Source organism: Toxotes jaculatrix, chromosome 12 (assembly GCF_017976425.1).
Source record: "Toxotes jaculatrix isolate fToxJac2 chromosome 12, fToxJac2.pri, whole genome shotgun sequence".
Lineage (NCBI taxonomy): Eukaryota > Metazoa > Chordata > Actinopteri > Toxotidae > Toxotes > Toxotes jaculatrix.
The window spans coordinates 21,985,984-22,008,929 of NC_054405.1; the positions used below are offsets into that span (position 1 = coordinate 21,985,984).

Here is a 22,946-nt window from a genome sequence, read left to right on the forward strand (position 1 = left end):
TGTCAGGCCGAATGACTTTACGGTACGTCTCTGTACTGTGAGGTGATTTCATTTTTTCCTGATTCAGAAATAATTTTTAAAAATTGTGATTGAGATTTGTGATTTTTCAAGTTAGAGAAATTTTGTTCAGTTTTTCCATTATAACTGCTACTTCAGTTTTTATTTTTCTTGCACTTACCTGCAACAAACACTGAAAATAGATATTTAAACAAAAACCCAACAACAGAATTCAATAATTCGCTGATGGTTGCAGTTGTTGATTGAAAAAGAAATGTTCTAACTGAAGTAGAAAGGCGAAAGTTTAATAGTTTAAATATTTCAACCTTCTTAATTTCTCCCCAAAATGTTTCCTCAACACGGAAATTTAAAACTTCATTTAAAAACTTTATTTTACTTCACGATACTGAGAAAAATATTCAAACCTAACACACAAGATGCTTTTATATGCCTGCAGCGCTCCATCAGATGGATATTCAACATGTCAGTTTATATAAAGTTCAACAATGAAAAGTGAATTTAATCGTAACAACACGCTTCGCTTTGGTGTTTTCAGCTGGGTTAAAAACACCTTTACAATAACGGATACCTGAATGTTCATGATTCTCTGTAATGAAGCAATAAAGTGGCACTAAAAAAAAACCCTTTAGGGAGTTTCCTCTCCAGCGTGTTTCATTGTTACATGTATCACATTACTCGGGCAGCGGAAAATCAATAACGGTGCATCCAAAATCTCTGAGCTACCCTGTTCATTGTTATTTCCCTACACTCAGTACTGCTACTGATGAACCCGTTTGATGAAACTGAGGATATTTTTTGTGTAAACACAGCAGACATTTGGATGTGACACCTGGATAACACCTGTAATCTGGAAGATTGATTTTTTAAGCTTGATGTCTCCCATTTGGCTAATGCTGTTGCTCTCAGGTAAGATGCTCTTTTTGGCTCAAAAAAATGGGCATAAATTTGCATTTCTGTTATAGTATGAAGTATTTATTTGTAAGTTAGAGATCACCTGGGTATTGTTCCAAAGATTTCTACTCTGGGAAATTTTCCACGAGTGTTTTCTCTTCATAGTGTCTTACTCACTGCTTTCCGGTTGATCTGACTTACATTAGGTCAGTGATATAGTATCAGTAGTGTGAAGATCTGTTTTCACATGACAATTAAACATTATCAAACAAAATGCACATGGAGTAATTGATGCATTGGCAAAGAAAAAGTAAGATAAGGTTATTTTGCCACCATTATAAAGCAAATACATTCATATCATTGTATAAGAAGCTGTAGAATCATAATGTTATGAAAGCTGAAAGCTATAAATAAATCCATGTAATTTGTTTAGCCTTACACAATCCTTACAGTCTGAAATTAAAATATAATTTTCTTTTTCCTGCTACTCCCCAGTGCCCCCCCCACCCAGTTATTCTCAGACTGTCTAAACATCATGAGTGAACTGTGTTGCCTTTAAGTACCCACTGGGTATAGTGCACATGGCACAGTTGACATTACAACTCCATTATAAATTTTCCTAGAGCCTCAGAATCCAAACACTGCTCTAGTATTATAATACTGCGAACCCCTGATCACCTGTGCATCAAACAACTTTTAATTTTATTTATTTATTTTATTATTATATTTTTTTAAATATGTACCATGTTAGTATAATAACAACGGAAACAATAAAAACATGGGGTTCCCTGACCTGCCTGGCCTCAACATTACATAGAAATATAGACGTTTCCTAAAGCCCTGATCACTTCAGTTTTGTGCTTTAGTGGTACACACAGTGCAATCAGACTAATTGCAATTAATCAAATTACCACAAACTTATTGGCCTCAATAGTCTATAGGACCCCAGGTGAGTTGCTCACTTTGCCTGGTCGGTAATTTAGCTCTGCCTTTTAGCTCATCTGTCTGAATGTGTGCCAGAGAAGCCAAAGAGGTCAGCTCTGAACCAGCTGACCAGAACTCTCCTGAGGAAATACGACTGCGGAGTTCGACCTGTTCACAACTGGACCAGTTCTACCACTGTCTCCATAGACCTCATACTGCAATCTGTCCTTGATGTGGTATGTAAACTTTGAAGGATGGCTGCTATGTTCATGCTGCTACTAAACTTTTTTTCCCTCCACTGGTGAGGAAGATCTGATAACTTCTAATCAATATGTGGAGTAAAACTAATTTTTCAGTCTCAAGTGTCTCAGTCTCAGTGAATTCTGACTGTCTTTGCTTATATAATGGTTTTGTTAGTGCTCTGTTGAAAGTTGTCCCGTTTGTCTTCTTGCACTGCACAGCCTTGATTGTAAAGGGAATAAGGTTGACTCAGTTCATCTCAAACTGCTCCATTCAGTAGCCTCAATATACAATAAAAAATAGTGTTATTAAAAAACTGTCATTAATACATTCTCTTTTTCCCAGGATGGAAAGACACAGAGCATTACTATAAGTATTTGGTACAGACAGGTATGTGGCCTCTCATTTCCCTCAGTGTTTCCCTTTTTGTTAATAGCTGTAAATCTAAAGGAAAACAACCATTTATCCCCTCAATAAAATCCATATCTTTATAATTAAAATGACTCCAATTATCTGCCTCCTCAGCTAATGAGTTCTGCTGCGTGGCTGTCTCATATAATTTACACTGTCAGCTTTTAAACACGCAAAACAGTGGCTATTAATTCAAAAGTTTCTTTAAAATATGCAGCAAGTCTCACTTCACAGCATATGTCAATTATGTCATATTGAATACATCACGTTATCAACAACACAGGCAGTTGAGTTTCATTGTTTGTTTGTTTTTTAAGTGTATAAAAATAAACAATTACTTTTCCATTAATAGACAAACATTGTGACATTTTTCTGAACACCTCATCTGCTGTTCTCAGATCTGGACTGATGAGTTCCTGGTTTGGGACCCAGAGGAGTTTGATGGCATCAACGAGATCTCACTGTCATCTGATGCTATCTGGATACCTGATGTTATCGTCAGTGAATTGTAAGAAATTACTGAAGCGAAACCTGTAGTTCAACACACTCTCCTGTTAGTTTTTAAATATCAGATTTAATAAAATATGTACACAAAATTAGCCAAAAGTACACAAAGGCAGCACAGCATTTGTTTGATCAAATGTGAATTGCACTGAAAACCACCCGTGATGAAACATGTGAGCAGCCTTAGAGCCCCAAATGGCCTCTTCAGTTATGTAAGGAAGTCTACTGGACATAAAGGTGAGCCTGACCGGTCTCATATTCTGCCCCGTTTTCCGTGTCTCATCTTACCTCCCCATCTGCTTCATGTGTGTTCCCAGTGTGGATGGTGGGAAGTCCCCACCAATCCCCTTTGTTTATGTCAACTCCTCTGGCACGGTGAAGAACTACAGGCCCATGCAGGTGGTCCTGGCCTGCAGCCTGGAGATGTACGCTTTTCCATTTGACAAGCAGAACTGCAGCCTCACCTTCCGCAGCTGGCTCCACTCAGGTCCGTTTCCTGCCAGTAATGGTGGAAAGTAAAATCAGGTTACCCACCTTTGCATTTACAGAATAAAGTTTTCACACCTGCAATGCAAAGATAAGCTTTTTTGATTTAACTGGTGGGATGTGTTATTCAGCAATTTGATCATTTGTGATTCTCATTTAGCCTCCAGTAACTTCATGCTAAATGAGAACATGATCAGGGTGTAAACAACCTAATCTTAGAATCTCCGAAAACTCGTGGGAGCTTCACATGAGAACTCAAGGTCATTTAGATTTTCTCAGGGCTTTCAATCGTTTTCATCATCCCGTGGAGTTTGGTGAGTTTTTATAAAGTTGGTTCAAGATTGAGACCAGAAGTGATGCTGCTGAATTCAAGGGGACAGAAGCAACAGCCAAGTAAGGGAGGCATAGGAAGTGTTCAAGCCATAAGCAGTCATGTCTGTGGACAATGTAAGGAAAACTGACTGAGAAGCAAAAGTAATGAATGCATTTACTGCCTTCCTTTATTGTTTTCCTTCACCTTCCATCTCTTTCTGTCCTTCAATATCTTTCCCTCTGCAGTGAAGGAAATAGACCTGGCTCTGTGGAGGAGTGCGGAGGCCATTGCTAATGATAAGAGGGAGTTCATGAATGACGGAGAATGGGAACTGCTGTCTATTCCTTCACGCTACTGGCAAATCCACCAAGACAACACTGACTACGCACATATCCAGTTCAATGTATGTGACTTATTGTCTCAGTTATGTATCATGTAATATTGTGGTGGTGTGAGATCTCTCCAACAAGCCATTCCTAGTGAGCAAGTGATGGGTGTGATTGCTCGTCGATGTTGAGCTTTAAACTGTAGCCCTCTATGGGTTAGAGCCCCCCCCAACCGCCACGCAGTGTGGTAGAATTGTAAAATATAAAGCAATTGGCCACGACCTTCATGGATCGGGCTACTGAGCTAATACCAAATGATGAGGCTGAGGCCGTTTCTGGCAAGTAAAGAGACACAGAGAGAGAGAGAGAGGCTGATAGACAGGGGAGGGCGAGCAACCATAATGAGACTGTCTCAGTGGCTGCCTGATCAATGGACTTCTTGTTAGTGGTGAGGAAAATGGCCCCATAGCCCACTGCAGGTGGAGAGCAGGAGCAGGGAGGGTTGCTATTTATTCAGCTCAAAGCACGAAGGCTTTTTGGTAATGGTGCATTTCATGGCTCAGTACAATACAGTTACTCTGCTGCTCTGTTTCTAAGGGTAGGTACATCATATTATATAAATGTTCTAAGAAAAGGTTAATTTTAAAAAAACTGGAGAAAGATCTGTATGAATATTATGAGGTAACAGCTACATCATAATTATACAGCTGGAAGTGACAGTTTTATGGTTCACACATTTACGAGGAAACTAATAAACACATCTACCCATATATATTATCTGCATGATGCAACAAATACCATGCAGCCTTCCCAGTGCAAATACTGTTCTTAATTTGTATGGCCACATGGCTGACTTAGTAGACTGGCGAAGTGAAACCAGAACTTTAGTTTCTTAAACCCAAATTTAAAATCAAAATGACATTTGTAATTATGCAAATTCAGACCTGGGGACATTGTGGACGTTACAGTTTGAAAGTCAGAAAACAAACTGAACTCCATTGACCTCTATAGGTCTTTTTAACAGCAGACATTATGACTGGTCAGGGTCAAAAAAAAAAAAAAAAAAAAAGCAAAGCACAGAGTAACAACAGCTCCATTCTAATCATTTGACCCAGTAAGCCATGACAACGTGACAATGAACCTGCACAGCAACAAACAGGAGCCTGTCACTGAGGCAGCTAGGTGGAATTCAGCCTTCATTGACTCTATTAATAACACTTGCTTTTGCTAATGTGACATGTCAAAGTGTCTTTCAAGGAAATTGTCTGTTTTATAATGAGGAAAATCTCAGAGCTAGTTATGTCAAAATCAGGACAAAAAGCAAAACTAGAGACACTCACACAATTAGTGTCTTCGTGGTGCTCATCAGATTCGTTCCTTCTCTCTCCTTCAGGTTTTGATCCGCCGGCGCCCCCTGCTGTATGTGGTGGGTCTCCTTATCCCCAGTATCTTCCTCATGTTGGTGGACGTGATCAGCTTTTATCTGCCTCTGAACAGCGGCATACGCATCGTCTTTAAGATCAGCATACTGCTGGGCTACACTGTCTTCAGAGTCAACCTGACAGATGAACTGCCTGCTTCTGCTGTCAGAACTCCTCTTATAGGTAGGATCTTTTATGATGTTTGACCTTTGGATGTTTGTTGTTGCCACCATTGTGTCCTTTTGTGCCCAAGGACCTGTTGAAGGAAAGCCAATTAATAGGGTAAAACCATAGTTTCTAAATTGTGGGCTAATTAAGAGGATTTGGGCTGCCATTTTTTTTTTACATAAAACTATTGCAAATGCTGTGAAAACTGCAGTAATATTTAGCTATTTAAGTGGATATGAATATGGTCATCGAATGGTCATATGAGTAATCCAAAGCCTCACTCTATTTATTGGCCATAATCGGGCTGTTGTGTAAATAGCCAGCGTTTGGGAGCCTTGATGTTTTTTTTTCTTCCACCTCCATACAGGTGTGTTCTTTGTGGTGTGCATGGCCCTGCTGATGCTCAGCCTGATCAAATCTATACTGGTGGTGAAGCTGCTCCACCACAGTGAGAAGGAGGTCAGGCAAATGTCAGTGTCTGCCTGCCTGCTGGACAAGTATGGCTCTGCTGGTCACAGCTTCAATGAAAGCGCTTTAACCTCCATGAAAACCCTCGACAACATCAACCTATCTGGAGGTAAGCGATCAGCTCAAAGGCTGAGATTGTCTAAATGTCCCGCTGACAGGGAATGTCAGAGTACATTCTTACTTGTTGCTTCATCAAATCAAAGGTGTCTTTGCAAAGAAAGTGCGTTCATTGAAGTCAAGGGTGAAAGAAAGTTGGTTATAAGGAAACCAAGGCACTTTTTATCATCATGGGAAAGTTTAAGCTCCACAAGAGAATAACACACTGTGTATCAGAGTGTTTGGAAACTCAGCCTATTTTGGAAGGTGTCAGATACTCATAATTTTCCCATCCCTACCAATTGGTTGCAATTGCCCACATTTATGTAGAGAAACTGCATGAATCTATATTAAGTGTTCACATTCTAAACCAGATTTGTTGATCTTCTCATAGATTATGAGCTTGAGCCCTCACTGGAGGGGGATTTGCTGTCACTGAATGAGATCCAGGATGCTCCTTCTGGGCTGGAGTGGCTCCTCCAGGAGCTGGTTTCTCTCCGCTTGGCTTTATCCCAGGAGGACAGTGAGTCTTCAGCTCAGGCTGATTGGCTAGCCCTCTGCTCTAAACTCGACTGCTTCCTGTTCCGCCTCTACCTGTTGGTTCTGGCCTTGTACACCGGCACACTGCTGCTGCTCTGGGCCAGCTGGAGCTTTGCCTGACCACATGCTCTGAGACTTACTGATTTTTAAATACTGTACAGTGTTCCTCGCTTAGAGTTTTTTAGTGTATTTACGGTGATTCTGGATCATACTTTCTTTGTAATAACTAACAAAATACACTTTATAATGTATACTGATGTTGTTCACCAAATGCATTACTACAACTTTGTACTCACCACAGTAATGGCTGAGATCTGGGAACAAGCTGACATCTCTAGAACAGGTCCAACAGGGCAAGAGACACAGGCAGTGAAACCATCAGACAGGCTGTAACCAAACACATTATGTAATTCACTTCTTTTGGAGGTAAAACTAAAGTGAGTACCTAAAATGTTGGTAATAACTCCTGACTGTACATTCACTATTAAGGTCACACTTGAAGCACTGTGAAAAAAGTTTACTGTGGACAGTCTGGGTGATGATTGTGCAGCCTGACTTCAAACTGGCTAATCTGTCTGAACCATGTTTCTTCTTTTTGTTGATGTCGATGTGTTCTCAGATCACAGCTATTAAGCTGACGAGTAAAATCTGATTATAACCAATGTAGGTGATTGCTGAAACTACAAAAAAATAAAAACTTCAAGTTGTCTGAAACTAAATCTATCCTTAAAATATTCTGTTTGCATTTTCTCTCCAGATATTGCACTGCCACTGTACAGCAACATCATAGTTTCACAGAGACATTATCGTACTGGGTCTATTATCATGTTTTCCCGACAGTGGAGATTTACTCAAAGATACTGTATAATGAAGCAGCTCTCTGGAGAAAATCCTCAGTGCCAGTGTGATGTTATAATATTGTATTCATACTTTAATCTCCATCCCGCTGCCACAAAATAGATCAATACAACCCATTCAGAGCTCAGCTGCTATGTCTTCATTCCCTGTTGGTTTCCTAATAGTCGTGATAAGAATTTCAAAAGTGCGTCATAGAGAACTTACCGGTGGAATGATCCATATTAATGCAATTTTCACAGTATCTGCAAGCCTCTTCTTCCACTGGATCTGGTTACATGATGTTATGCAACAGAGCTGTGGATAAATGTTTATTTAGTGCATTGTTACTGTCTCTGTGAGGCAACCAGTGGCTGTAAACTCAGTTCAAGCTTTGCGTTTTCACTCTGTGGTGAATATGAATGTCATATCAAAATGATTGTAATGGTTCTTTTGCCCTTGAGCTGCATAAGATTGTGCTGTGAAGATAATACATGACCAAAGCAAAAATAAAAGCCTAATTGAGTCAAATCTACCATGAACCTGCCCTTTTTTATTTCTGAAGTACACCGAGGAGAAATCAGTCCATTACCAAATCACCGTGTAGACACTTGAAATAAAGCTGTCAGCCCTTGGAGGCTGTAGCATTCATGATCATTGCATATTGGAGGGAGGCAGATTCACAGCTGAAAAGAAAAGCAGAACGCATGGTTAAACAGGTCTAACATACAATTTGAATTTAGTACCTTTGTTTTCCAGGTGCCCTCCAGGGCCCTCACAGAATTGCCAGCTTGGAATGTTCAGGTGTCTACATACTTTTGTCCATGGTGTATATTTGTCAGTGGAGTTTTATATTAATCTCAGACATACTTGTGCATTTACAATAACTGTACATTTAGATGCATTGTTCATTTTTTCTTTTACTTCATACACACTCTACTGGCAATAATTTAATTTCAGCATTGGCAGCACTGAACTTCCACGTTCTGGAACGTGGAAAGTGAAATTAGGCTGCAATTTCATTTTACTGTAGGTTTTGTGTGATAAAGGATATTAAATGCTGATACTTTGCTATCTGGAAGTGAGCTGAGACTCTTGCCTAACAGCTTCTCAACTGATAATCACCATGAGATACTGGCCTGGTGTTGCTGTATTACTTAATCAAATACTTGCTCAGACATGATATATGATCCAGTCACAGAGTCCTAGCTTGTATTTCTGCAGACTTTCAGCTCCATTTATCTCAGTGAGCTGCTGCTTTATTGAACAAGGAGGAGTGGCATCAGAACAGATGGATACACCCTCATGTGCTGAGTGTCACTAACAAGGTTTTGATAGTGGATGTGAGTGAATTGATGGATATAGTGGACGGCTATGGAGCATAACGGTGTCAGGCGTCCTGAGGCCTTTCATCAGAGCAGCGGGCAGATTTCCACGGCAGGAGAAGAAAACACAGGCGAACCGGCACCATGAGGCTCTCATCGACCTGGGCAACACTCGTTTTCCTTCTGATTCAAGAAGAATCGAGAGCGTGCACAGGTACAGCAACTTCTGTTTTACATTCCATTATATGCTTTCAAATATCTAACTGTACAGCATGATGAAATCTTTTCACTCTTATTTGCCAGCAAACCTTAGAGTCATAAAGATTCTTATGTTGTCTATGTAACACATTGTTAGTCATAGGGACTCACATGATTTTATCTTTTCGATTTCTGGTTAACAATGCACTATTATTTTAGTCAGCTCTTACAGATACAAATGTTAAATAACAACTAAAACGTTCGGAAAGTGCTCTTTTTTTAAAGTGACTTACTATAAGTGTGACAAAAAGCCTTGTCATTTAGAATAACATCAAAGTTAAAGTTTGTAAAAAATTTAATTGGTGTCAGGAATTATTATAAATTATAATAAGAAACTCGATTAAAAATACAACAACAAAATGTATAACAATCCAGTGAGTATGTTTGACAATTATTAGTTTTATTATTAGTATACAAATGTATTTATTTGGTCAGAGAAAATTTTATTGGAATTATTAGATGGTTACATAGCCATTACAAATTACCGACACTCTGACATACATAGCTTCAAAATAGATTTTGACATTTTGTTCTTTGTTTGATCTGTACTGTATACTCTCAGCACACACACACACACTTTTGAAAAATGAATCCTTAAATAAAATTGCATATCTGTTCCATTTAATTCTATTTCATCCATTTCATTTCAGTTCCTTTAACTTTAAACAGTTCCTTTTTTAGAAAACTTTCTGTCAAATGCCAAATAGGGAGATCGTATTAACACAAAGAAGATTTGTTTCAGTGAAGAGTACTTTTAAAAATAATGTATTAATTACATATATGCTGAATAATAAATAAATGTTAATAAATGTGGTTAAGAGCTTTCAACTGGCTTATATAAAATTCATCTCTCCTGCCAATGTAAAGCCTGTGTATCAGACTTCTTTTAGGCACTGTAAAAGATGAAGGATTTCTTTTAAATTTTTCAGTTAAGAAACTGGGCAGCAGCACGGGAAGATTTGCCAACGCCACCTTAGTGCGCCTGTCGGAGTTTTTGAGCGCCGGGTACAAGAAAGGAGTGAGACCAGTAAAAGACTGGAGGACGTCCACTATAGTGGCCATAGACCTCATGGTTTACTCTATTCTCAATGTGGTGAGTTCACACATTATAGTTATAGTGACATGTTCCTTTAATCATTGTTTTACCTGCCATATGCCATCTACATAATTATCAGGGGAGTTCAGACCAACCAGGAAGCGAATTTTCGCCTGCCGTTAGTTGAGCGAAATCGGCCGCTGGACGATTTACGCCCTCCTTAAATATTCGCACGTAACAGCCAATGAGAGTGCTTCTTTTGGAAAGGAAGGACTTGCCATCATCGATACCACATACTTTAGAAACGTTTATTTCCGCCATCAACCATGACCGAAATAACAATTATTGCTGCCTTGTACCGGCGCTAGCCTTGTTTGCGCTAGCTATGAAATGCTAGCTAGCTGTGAAACGCAGCTAACGCTAGTGCTAACTTGGTGCGTAATAAAGTACAAACAAGAACTACAATCAAGGACAACGTACAGGTTTTCAGACCTTACCTCCTAAAGTCTCGCTGATTGCTCTCCAAGCCATCTCCCTTTTTTTTTTGGTTCTGTCTCTGTAAAATACACAACTTGAGTCGCAGAACTCAGGATTCCCGCAGACAGCGACTCTAAGGGTTGCCTCCATTTTTGATTATCAGTGACGTCAGAAGAATCTTAACGCTGATAGGCTTTCGCACGACAGCGTCACGCGAAGTTTGAAAACATTTAAACTTGAGAGAACGCACATGCGCACGTCGCTCGACGCGAATTCGCGGCCATTCGAGTCTTTGCATTGACTTTGTGTGTAATCGCGCCGCGGGAGAAGTTCGCTGCGCGCTTGGTCTGAATACACATGAAAAACTACATCACATTAATACGAAATTCATGAGCAAATTAACCTGCTATGGGGCCCTTTACAAAAAAAACCCTGCCGGTTTTAGAGAGGTTATCATTGTATGCTGAAACACTACATGGCTACCGCTTAATGAATATGAAAATAGTTTTTCTGATAACGGATTTTTTTTCTTGTATTCCACTACAGGATGAAAAGAACCAGGTTTTGACAACATATGTCTGGTACAGACAAGTAAGACAAATGGATTTACAAAAATCAAACATATACTGTTAGTTGTCCCATACTTACACTGTAGCTCAAACTGTAAAGTTCACTAATTCACTAGTTGAGTAGATATAGTCATTAAAATTTTTTTTTTACCATTTTCCTCAGTGATTTGTGTGATTTATTTCTCTGACACACCGCAATGAAAATTTTTTATAATATTTATATGGTGTTTGACTCATTTATCTTCTTCTGTTCTTGAATATTTTAGTCATGGACGGATGAATTCCTGGTCTGGAATCCAGAAGACTTTGATGAAGTCAAACAAGTTTCAATCCCCACTGCTAATGTGTGGGTGCCTGACATCCTCATTAATGAGTTGTAAGAACTGTTGCTGTTGTTATCATTAATTCTACTCTTCTGCTATCCTAGCTGGCGTGGTCCCAGCTTTTCTGTGGTCCGTAACAGAACTGCTGTCATTTCTGTCTCCATCCCGCAGTGTGGATGTGGGGAAGTCTCCAGATATTCCTTATGTCTATGTGACACATGATGGACTGGTGCGTAACTATAAACCCATCCAGGTTGTCACAGCCTGCACTCTCAACATCTACAACTTCCCATTTGATGTGCAGAAGTGTAGCCTCACCTTCCAGAGCTGGCTCCATACCAGTAAGACATAGTTCACTCACTGAACTTTCTTTTGTTGTTTAAAACCTGTGCATTGGGAAAAAGGTTTCTGGAACTATTCATGGATAAAAATGATCACAAGATGCATTCTGGACCCTGCTGTACAAAGCAATAGCTGCATTGGGTATGGAGGTGTTAGCTTGTTGTGAGCTGAAGTTTGTCCAAAAAGGAGGAACCCACTGCCAATAGAAGCATTTACAGTACACTTGTGTAAGTGTTTTTTAGGAATTGTCCTCCTCTAAAAATTATCCTATGGCCCGTCTTTGCAAGCAGCATATTATGACCCGTAGAGGCCACGGTTGTTATGATGGAAGCGAGGGAGGAAGTCAGGTAACGTTGAATAAAGAGGAACAAAGTCCGTGTTAGGAGGTGGTCAGGGTGCATAAGTGGGTCGACAAAATTTTTACTTTGACCTGTTTCTCATCACTGATTCTTTTATCCATGACCTTAACTATGCATTTATTATTGTAACCATGACGATGAAGGTCCTCTAACCTTAACAAAGTACTTATTTTTACCCAAATCGTGATGTTTTCCTAAGCCTAGCCAAGTAGTTTTTGTACCTAAACCTAACCAAACTCTGACCGTTCCATAAGCTTAACTATGGGTTTATTATCGTGACCATGGCAACGAAGGTCCAGCATGTCTACTGCTGCAGAGGTGCTATTTCAGGAGGTGCTTCTGTTGCTGCGGTCTGCGAAAGTCCCTAAATTACAGCACTTAAAAGAAGTCCGATAGGGAAGCAAAATCCCAGGTTAGCCAAACAGTAAAATGAAGAACAGTAGAAGTTAAAGTTATTCCCCAAGCTGTCTGTTGTAAACATTCATCAAAGTTTACAGGCTGACTTCCTGGTTTCACATATTGTGTTTTGTGTGCATACAAACTTAGTTTAGCTTAGATAAAAAACGATGGACAAAAATACAAAAATCTGTGCCAACATCACACTAATTTTTCCCATGGAGGAAATACGTGAAAAAAAATGCCTAAAATAAAACAAGTCTGCAATAATTATAGACAAATAATTTTGTCATTAAGCTACTTTTGATTTGATTCAGACAAAATGGTAAAAAAAAATATCCACTGGCATTGGAAAATAACATCCAACTCTCACTTCAATTCTTCTCATCAAGACTTGAGTAGGACAGCTGTTGTGTTCTGTGCATCCATGACCTCTCTCCCGCTGTGACATGTGCTCGGAGAGCAGAGTCGTAGGTAAAGGGTAACTTGTTGCCATGACCGTCTCACGCTGCTCCCAACATTGTGTTCAATCTGTAGTTGATGACATCAATATCACTCTGATGCGAAGCCCCGAGGAGCTCAGGGAGGACAAGAGTGTCTTCATGAACCAAGGAGAGTGGGAGCTGCTCCATATACTGTCCAACTACAAGATCTTCAGTGTGGACAATGATGACTATTATGCTGAGATGAAGTTCCATGTGAGTATATAAAATGATTTTTGGGTCAAAAGCACAGACAGAGTTAGAAGACTGTAGACTGTGGGACTCAGCCGACCAGGCGTGAACCACTATTTCTTGTCTAGTCAAGAAATTCAAGTCTTCTTAAGTCTTCTTTCATAATAAAAGTGCAGAACTGCTTTTGTAATTTTCTTTTGAATACTGTCAAAAGGGGACATACAGTCATGGCTGAATGAGACTACATAGATTTCTTTCATGTTCATGTTTTTACAGATCTGTTTTTTTTTTCATGTCCTGCCTTTTGATATGATTTAAAACTACATTTCCCAGGTGGTGATCCGACGGCGGCCATTGTTCTACACTGTGAACCTGCTGCTGCCCAGTATCTTCTTGATGGTGATGGACATTGTTGGTTTCTATCTGCCACCAGACAGCGGAGAGAGGGTTTCCTTCAAGATCACACTGCTGCTCGGCTACTCTGTCTTCCTCATCATTGTATCTGATACTCTGCCTGCCACAGCCATAGGAACCCCGCTGATAGGTGACTGGGATCTATTAGTGCTTATCAGCAGTTGGCATTCAGAACAGGATTTCTGCAAGGAATGTCTGTTTATGTCCTTAAAATATTTTGCCTGAAAACAATTTTATTTTACCTATAATCTACTGTGGAAGTTAAAAAAAATGAACAAAGGCAGCAATTACTCTGCAAGGCAAGCATGAAGGGGACATACTGGCAAATAAAATAAATTCTGAGAGTGAACTCACCTCGCGTCTTACCTTCCCTGTAGGTGTGTACTTCGTGGTTTGCATGGCCCTCCTGGTGATCAGTCTAACGGAAACCGTGCTGATTGTGCGCCTGGTCCACAAGCAGGACCTGCAGCCCCCTGTACCCCACTGGGTAAAATACCTGGTGCTGGAAAGAGCTCCAGTTCTCTTCTGCATCCACAAGAAGCATCGGCTCTGCTCCAGACTGTCCTCTCCAGCCTCTGACCTGGAGCATTACAAGGACAACAACTATGGGACTGGTAAGGTACAGATGAAAGCATGTGCAGTAATGGTATTCACTCTTGTCTCTTGTTCTTAAATGACTAAAATTTCAAAATGAAATGACTCCTATCCTTGTCCCATCCTGCAGCCAGGTGCACCCTCCACCACACCTGTGAGATAGGTCAAAGGCTCAGCCAGCATGACAGAGAAGGTGGACTGCTGGGACTTGGCCTGCCCCCCTCCAGGGACTCCACACCACCTGTCATGGACAACATCCTCCATGAAGTGACAGCGATACGCCAGTTCCTGGAGAAGAGGGACCGGTGCCGGGAAATTGCCAAGGAGTGGCTGCAGGTTGGCTACGTGCTGGACGTGCTGCTCTTCAGGGTCTACTTAGTGGCCATGGTGGCCTATAGCATCACACTGGGTACATTGTGGTCAGTGTGGCAGGTTGCTTGAGTCTAACAGTGGTACTGATGTGGACACAAGCTCAGTAGGTAGAGCATGGAATTTAAAAGGCCAGACTTAGTAGCTCTATGCCCCTGTGTAGCTCAGTGGACACAGGGAGGCACTCGTAAAATAATGGAACAGGGAAATGGTTCCTATAATTGGGGCCTGTGTACATTCAAAGGGTTAAGTGACCATTTGGGTCTGCCACTATACCCTACAAGCATTATTATTGCCATCATCATCATTTTAGGTTTGATCAGAGAGTTTTAGTTCCATGATGAAAATAAAATCTGTGATGCTTTTCAGGGCCAGCCCATGGCAGCCCAATAGGCCTACAGCCCCACACACCTTTTAGTGCAATGTTATTATTCATAAATGAACAGAAGAAACAAACACACAAAAAAGAAACAATAGTTTCTGTTTAGTACAGTTTCCTTTTCATATAAAGTAAAAATAACAGTACTAGAAAAGAAACACTTATTTACATAATTTATGAGAAAAGGGAACAGCGGACATGTGTAATTTAATTGTTTTGGGTCCGCTTGATGGCGCAGGAGCCCTAAACAGTTACAGTAGTTTGTTTATGCCTTGATCCAGTTGTGTTCAGAAGAACACCATTTGTGGGGGAAAGGTTTTTGGGATAAAATTTTGCCAGTTTAAATTCTACCACAAATTATATTTGAATATAATATTATTGTCTGTGAAAGCCTATATTGGTCAAAACTTAAACAGTTGTGATAAAGGTGAAACCTGAAGAAAGGAAATGTGGGCGCAGCCAGCACTGAAGACAAAGTCAAGAATAAAACTTGGTAATAAGAGACAGGCTGACCGGCTGGATATCCGCTAACTTCAGAGTTCTCATAATGCTGTTACTGCAACCTAAATATTTAAAATATGTATTAACTGCACATTGATTAATAAAAAAGAAATTTATATCACTGAGCCATGGTACATCATTAGTCTGTAAATAAAATGGTGGAAACTTAAATCAGTTTAAATGTTTAACTTTAATGTGTCACCTCAAATAATTAAATGTCTAAAAACTATTGAAATGTTGAATATGATTTTTGTAACTCACAGCTTTGATGACAGTGTTTCAACAAGCTTCTGTACACAGCAATTTGGGCTGTAAAGTTTTTAAATTCCTATGTTTTTATATGTAACACATATCTATAATGTAACTGCATTGATGTATAAACAGAACATAAAATGTAATTATATAGTGGAAGAAACAGAACAGCAACATATTTCAATAAATTTAATAATGCTTCATCCAATTAACAATACCTATATGTATACAGCACCTGAATAAAGCATTTACCATCTTCACCTTACTGTTTTTGATTTTGTGGAAAATCATGTGGCCTATAAGTAAAGAAATAAAATAATAAACAAATCAGTAAAAACAAAAAAAGTTTAAGAAGACTTTTGCATTATGATGCTGGAATTAACAATTAGAAGATGGGAAATTGTGGCCATGTAGGGATGAACATGGTCAGTAACACTGCTCAGACAGACTGTGGAATTCAAATGATGATTGACTGGTATTAAGGGACCCAAAGTCTGCCAAGAAAACAGTCCCCACACCATAACACCACCACCACCACCAGCCTGGACTATTGACACAAGAAAATTTGGGTCCATGGATTCATACGGTAGTTGCCAAATTCTGACCCTACCATCTGCAGCAGAAATCCAGATTCCTCAGACCAAGCTTCGTTTTTGCAGTCTTCAGCTGTCCTGTTTTGGTGACCCTGTGTCCACTGCAGCCTCAGATCTCTGTTCTTGGCTGACAGGGGTGGAACCCGACATGGTCTTCCACAGTATTAGCCCACTGACCTCAAGCTTCAACATGTTCATTCTGGGATGCTTTTCTTCCTACCACAGTTGTAAAAAGTTGTCGGAGTTAGCATATCCTTTCTGAGCTGCTGCTCACAGGATGTTTTTTGTTTGTTGAGCAAACTGTGTGAAAATTCCAGGAGATCGGCAGTTTCAGAACTACTCAAACTAACCTGGCTATCACCAACAATGATGCTACTGTAAAACTTACTGAGATCACATTTTGTCCCCCTTCTGATGTTTGACGTGAACAGTAACAGAAGCTACTGACCTGCAGGATTATGTGTGTTGTACTGCTGCCACATGATTGGCTGATTGGACATTAGCAGGTTTCCAGGTGTTCCTGATAAAGTGCTTGGTAAGTGTGAGTACTACACTGCTCATTCAGTGTGTTGACCCATGCAGTTCACCACGGTGGCCAGAGGATGGCACCATGTACAACAACATCAGTTTTCCCTCAGCAATGTCGGCAAGGTCGACAATTCAGTACTATCAGTGGCCTTCCAGAGATGCTGCTAATTGTTTTTCTTATTGTTTTCATCCCAAATAATTTCAGCAGTTAATACAGAGGTGGAATATGTTCAGGAAATAAGGTGTTACTGTTAAGCTAATGCTGTTGTGATCTAAAGTGTCTCAGCTGTCATTACTGCTTTTGCTGCAATGACATTATGTCTGATTGAACTGGGATCCATACTGTCAGGAGATTCTATCTTGGTAAAATCTAAAACATCCAACATCTTAAATGTGTGATGTCTTCCTCCTGGCTGAGTCCAAGCCCCCTTAGGACCACTTACATCCCTTGCTTGCAAGAACCTTTGCTCTGATGTTTGTTGCATGGTAAGAGAATTCAGAAATTGCGCAAATTAAAATGTTATGATGACTTAACTTGAGGCATATCCCTCACAGGGATCCTCTACTTTACTGTCAAGTCAGATCTGTGTCACAGATGTTGAAGGCAACACTTTTTTTTTATGCCTATCCACCATCCTCACTCTGTTTCAGATTTGTTTGCTTTAGTTCATATGGTCTGATTTAAGAACCAGAATCAATAAAGTTTAATTTAAACCTTCATTCATCCCCCCTCCTCCTTCAAAACAAGGAACTTCAGGATTATCACTTTAGTAGTTAAGGCTGGCAATCTAAAGAATCCAGCCTTAAGATATGTGGGTCAAAGATCAGTACTGAAACCTCATGCTGCAACACAAAGGACCTTCACTGTTCACATTACCATCCTAACAAACCATTCACCAACCCCTGCCCCTTCCTTCCTAATATCCCAAAATAAGATCAAAGTCACGCCAAAGCAACAAGTCCAACAAAACCATTCACAGTGAGAGATTTTTCTCTCATTTCCTGTTTTTGTTTTCTGCCAAAATCACAAAAACTAAAACAAATAAATAAATAAATAGATGAAATTAAAAATAACCACAAAGCTGGAATGTGTAATGGGTTTAATACTTAGGAGTGGGAGCGCAAGTGAACAGGGAAAGTGGCGAGCTGCCTCATTAGTTTCAAATACACTGAAGTCAAGATCTGATCCTGTGTTCCAGAGGGAGGAAATGAGCAAATATAGTGGCATTATTGGGTCGTATTGGCGACACTTTTGATGTGATGTGTGTTTGTCTGACAGACAGGCTTGTCTTCTCTAGCTTTATTGGGGGTAAAATTAGGGCAGACTATGAAGATTTATTACGTAGACTTAGAATTTTGAAACTTCAACACATTAAAGGACCAAGCCAGTGATTTTTTTTAGCACGTAGAGTGCATGCAACAGTATATCCAAGAATATCCAAATCACATTGAGTGTGTTTTCTATCATATGGTGATGCAGGCTCACTTCATTGTTAGTGCATTTAATTGCTGCTTGTGGCAATTGAAGGATTGTTAAGGTGAGGAAGTTATTTTTCTTTTTTCCTGACCTGCTTTAAAAGCCATCCATCTGATTTCCTCTGGAAACCATGTTTTTTTTTAAATAATAAGTCCTAAAACCAGTCTACTAAATTCTACCTTTGTGTGAAAGGTTTGGGGAGCATGGGGAGATTTTGGCCTGATGGTGGCACTAGAGGAAAAGCCACGTCACAATGATCTGGATGAAACATCCTCCAGGAACTATGACCATAATAACAAATGACATGGTAATCTTACAATAACTATCAATAACATAATCAAACACCATTCTCTAAAATTGTTTATATACTGATAATTTGCAACAGCAAATAAGTTTGAAAGAAAGAAAATTATTGAAAACCTCAAAATTTTGACTGACAAAGGACAAATTTATTTTGCTTCACCCCCAGAAACTGCTAGCTCTTCTCCCCTGCGTCTTCTTTATGCTAAGCTAGACCAACCATGACCTGAATCCACCTGCCTTCTCATGACAGAGACATTAGAATGACAGATTGACCTTCTCATCTAACCATTGGAAAGGCAGCAAATACATGCATCTCACAAGATTTTTGATACTGTATTTACACAAAAACATAGCAAGACATCGTTGAATACCTACTAGACGTTTGCTGGTTAGATGTGCGATTGAGCAAAGTGAAAAAAAAAAGATGTGTTTAACCAAGTGCTAAAGCAACGAAAACACAAAAAGGGAGGTGAACATGAGCGACAACCTGCCACGAAAAGAATCATCTAAACCTCGCCCGGGCCAATCTATCTCCATGCAAAAGCGGAACATTTTGTGTCTCGGCTCGCCTCCTCTCTAATGACAATCATGCGTGTGTGACAATAGAGGTACGCTCATACACACGCCCTGCATATCTAATGATAGCATTTATGACCTCTGTGGCACAAGAGGCAGAGCAGACAAAAGGCAGTCAGGCTTGAAGTGCTGTGGGAGTTACCATTAGTACTTTATGAGTAAGAAAAGGTGGCAAACAGCCAGGTGGTGAGTGAGTGTGAAGCCAGACAGCTGAATGGGCTTCAGCTATGAATATTTGAGGAAACATACGACAGGCTGTTGAGGGTGAGTGGTGGCATTTAGTCAGGTGCTATAAAATTGTTGCAAAAGGATAATTCAAATTAATGCACGTGGATAACTCTTCGCTTTCGTGCATCAGCTTATGTTTTATGGATGTTTTGCTCTTTGAAGGTGAGATGCCACCCACATTACAACATTACAACCAGAGTCTAGATACTGCAGAACCACAACTATATTATTAACAGTGAACTATATTAACAATGAAGTGCTGGAGAAGTTCTTCTTCCTGCTCTTATAACTAGAAAGGATGATGGATTTATAGGCCATAGAGCCGAACAGCAGGCTGTCACTTTATTGAGGTACAATATGTGCAGAATAATTATGATTATAAGGTAAATTTCATTCTGAAAAGTAAAATACTTGGACACACATTGTGCATACTGACATATTTCATTTAAAATGGCAAATTCAGCAGGGAGTGTTGCGTCTACTCTAGTACAACAGCAGTGAATGGACTTGTTTGTGGTGCTCACACCATAAAAAAAAAATGAAATGACATTACAAAAAAGTAAACATTGTCTGTCCAGAAAAAGAACGTTTTTACAATTTGGGGAAACTCACCCAAATCACTCCTGTGTTATCTCCATCTCTGTGGCTAAACTTAGTGCTGAGGTGTTTTTGCACTACACATCGTGTGACTCACCTGGCACACCTCGTGTTGGATAGCAGAGGGGGCAGAAGAGGTTACGGTAAACTGCCGGCAGGCATTGTGCTGAATTCCTACCAGCTGATGGTCACACAGAGGCAGGAAGCAGGCCAGAAACTGTGGGAACACAACTTGTTAAGTACTAGTTAAAAGAAGATGTAATATGGCAACATATTGACAAGTCCTATCACAGCGTGTATGCATGTACATGGGGCTGCATGTATAAGATAATGCTAGGGAATATCAGGAAGTAACTATACTTCTTTTGTCTTTCTTTGATTCAATTAACATGCAAAAAAGCATGAAAAACAGGGAGGTATTAATTTTTTTTTTCAAAAGCAGCATGTGAATGTACAAACTAAAGCCATAAAATAATTTCATGCCATTGAAGCTGTTGGTGTTTTTTCATTTCAATGAACTGAAAGACTTCGGAGATTGTAATTCCTCCTTCCTTACAGCTACACGATGAAGTGTATCATTGAAGTAGTAGCAAACGTATGGTACAATGTTAAAGAGCAGATCAAACACCCACAGCTACAAGCATACTATTTTGTTATAGCAAAAAATATATCAGGAAACAAACAGTGAACCAGAAAGAGGGCTAAGACAGACAACATGAAGTCAATTTTTTTATTTTTTTCTAACTGCAGATTGAAAGTATACAACTGAACATCATGATTTGATTTTTATTATGAGACTCATAAATAAAAATACAAAAAAAAAAAAAAAATCCACTACAAAAAACAATCTACTGTTAGTAGGATGTAAAAAAAAAAAGAAATATTCTTTATATTTTCACTATCAAAGGCACAACATTGACTTTAGTGACAACATGGAGAAGAGAACCTGCAGCATTCAATCTTTTATTTTTCCTTTTTATTTTTTTTTCACACTCCATCAGAGAACACTGAAATGTTACAAAGAGATGTGTCTGATTCTACATGGAAAGAAACAAAAAAAGAACAACCTCTATATCAACAGACGGTGGCTATAGATTGGTGGCACAGCTCAACAGGAAACGCACTGCCACGGAAAAAAATAGCACGTTGTCGCTGGAAAAGACAAAGGACCTTTGCAAAGCTCTAATGCAAATTTCAAAAAAAATTATACAACTGACAACAATAAGAGAACGAAATAAAGAAAATAAAAAATAATAATTGGGCACCTTCTAAGATTAGGCTAAGATTAGGTGCTGAGGTAGACAAAAACTATAACAATTCAAATCATAATGAAAACACTATTTTCTTAATACAGAGCAACTTGACTGGCACTTGTGCTGTCACAACAATGGAGGAGAGAAGTAGCACAGACAAGCCAGGGAAAGACAAAGAGAGAAAAGCTTTGTTACATAAAAAGCTTTGTTATGCTTGGTCCGACAGGGCAATTGGTCCTCAGTGCTAATATAAAAAAATACAATGTCTTGGTGCTTTGTTACTCAAACAGTTTTTAGTCTAGACCTCGATGGCACATGCATTGCAACACTGCATGAAATGGCTACTTTGTTCTAGAAACACCACACCAAAACACAGAGTGCCAGCTCCAGGGATGCCATGATTCCTCTCTGACGAATTTAACATCCCCTTCTAAATGCATTTTGTAGAAAAGAAAAAGTACTTTCGAAAAAAACTGAAGAAAAGCAGAAGGGGAATACCCTACTGCCAACCTACCCAAATGGAGGTTTTCTTTATTTTATTTTATTTTTATTTTTTTCAAGAGCAATATAAAGTTTTTTTTTTCATAAGCAAACCTGTTGCTGTCAAAAATGAGAGGGAGAGAGAAAAAAATAGAACAGACAATGCAAGTGGAGAAGCAAACTCAGACTTAATTTGCTTGCAGGAAAACAATTTCATGCAGCAGATTTTGTCCCAAAAGTCTTTGCAGACTTGTTTCACCACTGCAGCCTGTCTGGATTCCAGTAAATTTTTTTCCCCCATGTTTTGTTTTGTGTCGCTAAATAAATGCTTTTGGGTGCCAATCACAGAGTATGGCCCGAAGAAAAGAAGTGAATGCAGAATCCCAGTTGCTATTTCAGTAGCATTAAGGGTTTATCGCAGTCCTTGGAAAAAAAAAAAAAGCCTGCTCTATTCAGGATTAAAAAAAAAGAAAAAAAAAAGAAAAAAAATCAGGTCATTTTCGAGCGTCATGACATCCCTAGGGTGCTGGAGACACCATTTTTATTTTCTTCTGAAAATACAGAAACTAAGCAGATATAGATGGATATTTTTGTTGAACAATTTCCATTTTTAGGCACAAAGATAGTACAGAAACATCGGAGGAACACTGAGGGAAGAACTATATCGATGCCAATGTATATATATATTTTTTCCAACATAGAGAAAAAAAGTGGCATAGAATATCCTTTTATTTTGTATCTGATCTGATTAGTGCATTTTTCCACTAATACACACACACACACACGCACACACACATAGTTACACACTCTTTTACGCACTCTTTCACCCGCACGAAAAAGTAGAAAACATTCAGAGGACGATGATAGGAATAATGTGACTGAACAGGTCTTGCATTCTGGTGGTTCAGACTGAGCCGTGACTGGGTATATTATAGTGGGTGGATATTTTACGAGGGTGAAAAAGTCCCCTCAGCTCACAGTGTTTGAGAATAAAATGGCAAGA

The 22,946-nt window shown here is 39.4% G+C and overlaps 2 protein-coding genes across 2 annotated transcripts; both read left to right on the forward strand.

Annotated features, from left to right (window-relative positions):
• The first annotated feature begins 890 nt into the window (after window positions 1-890).
• On the forward strand, window positions 891-6,926 carry htr3b (5-hydroxytryptamine (serotonin) receptor 3B). The gene is made up of 9 exons (XM_041051773.1): window positions 891-924; window positions 1,906-2,069; window positions 2,419-2,463; window positions 2,883-2,992; window positions 3,306-3,475; window positions 4,033-4,190; window positions 5,507-5,717; window positions 6,070-6,279; window positions 6,661-6,926. Exons 1-9 carry the CDS (start codon window positions 891-893, stop codon window positions 6,924-6,926), a joined length of 1,368 nt encoding a protein of 455 aa, XP_040907707.1.
• Window positions 6,927-9,060: 2,134 nt separating this feature from the next.
• Window positions 9,061-15,347, forward strand: htr3a (5-hydroxytryptamine (serotonin) receptor 3A). Its single transcript, XM_041051381.1, has 9 exons — window positions 9,061-9,179; window positions 10,153-10,316; window positions 11,283-11,327; window positions 11,572-11,681; window positions 11,800-11,969; window positions 13,263-13,423; window positions 13,733-13,943; window positions 14,191-14,427; window positions 14,538-15,347. The coding sequence occupies exons 1-9, from the start codon at window positions 9,110-9,112 to the stop codon at window positions 14,846-14,848; spliced, it is 1,479 nt and encodes a 492-aa protein (XP_040907315.1). The 5' UTR covers window positions 9,061-9,109; the 3' UTR covers window positions 14,849-15,347.
• The last annotated feature ends 7,599 nt before the right edge of the window (window positions 15,348-22,946 follow it).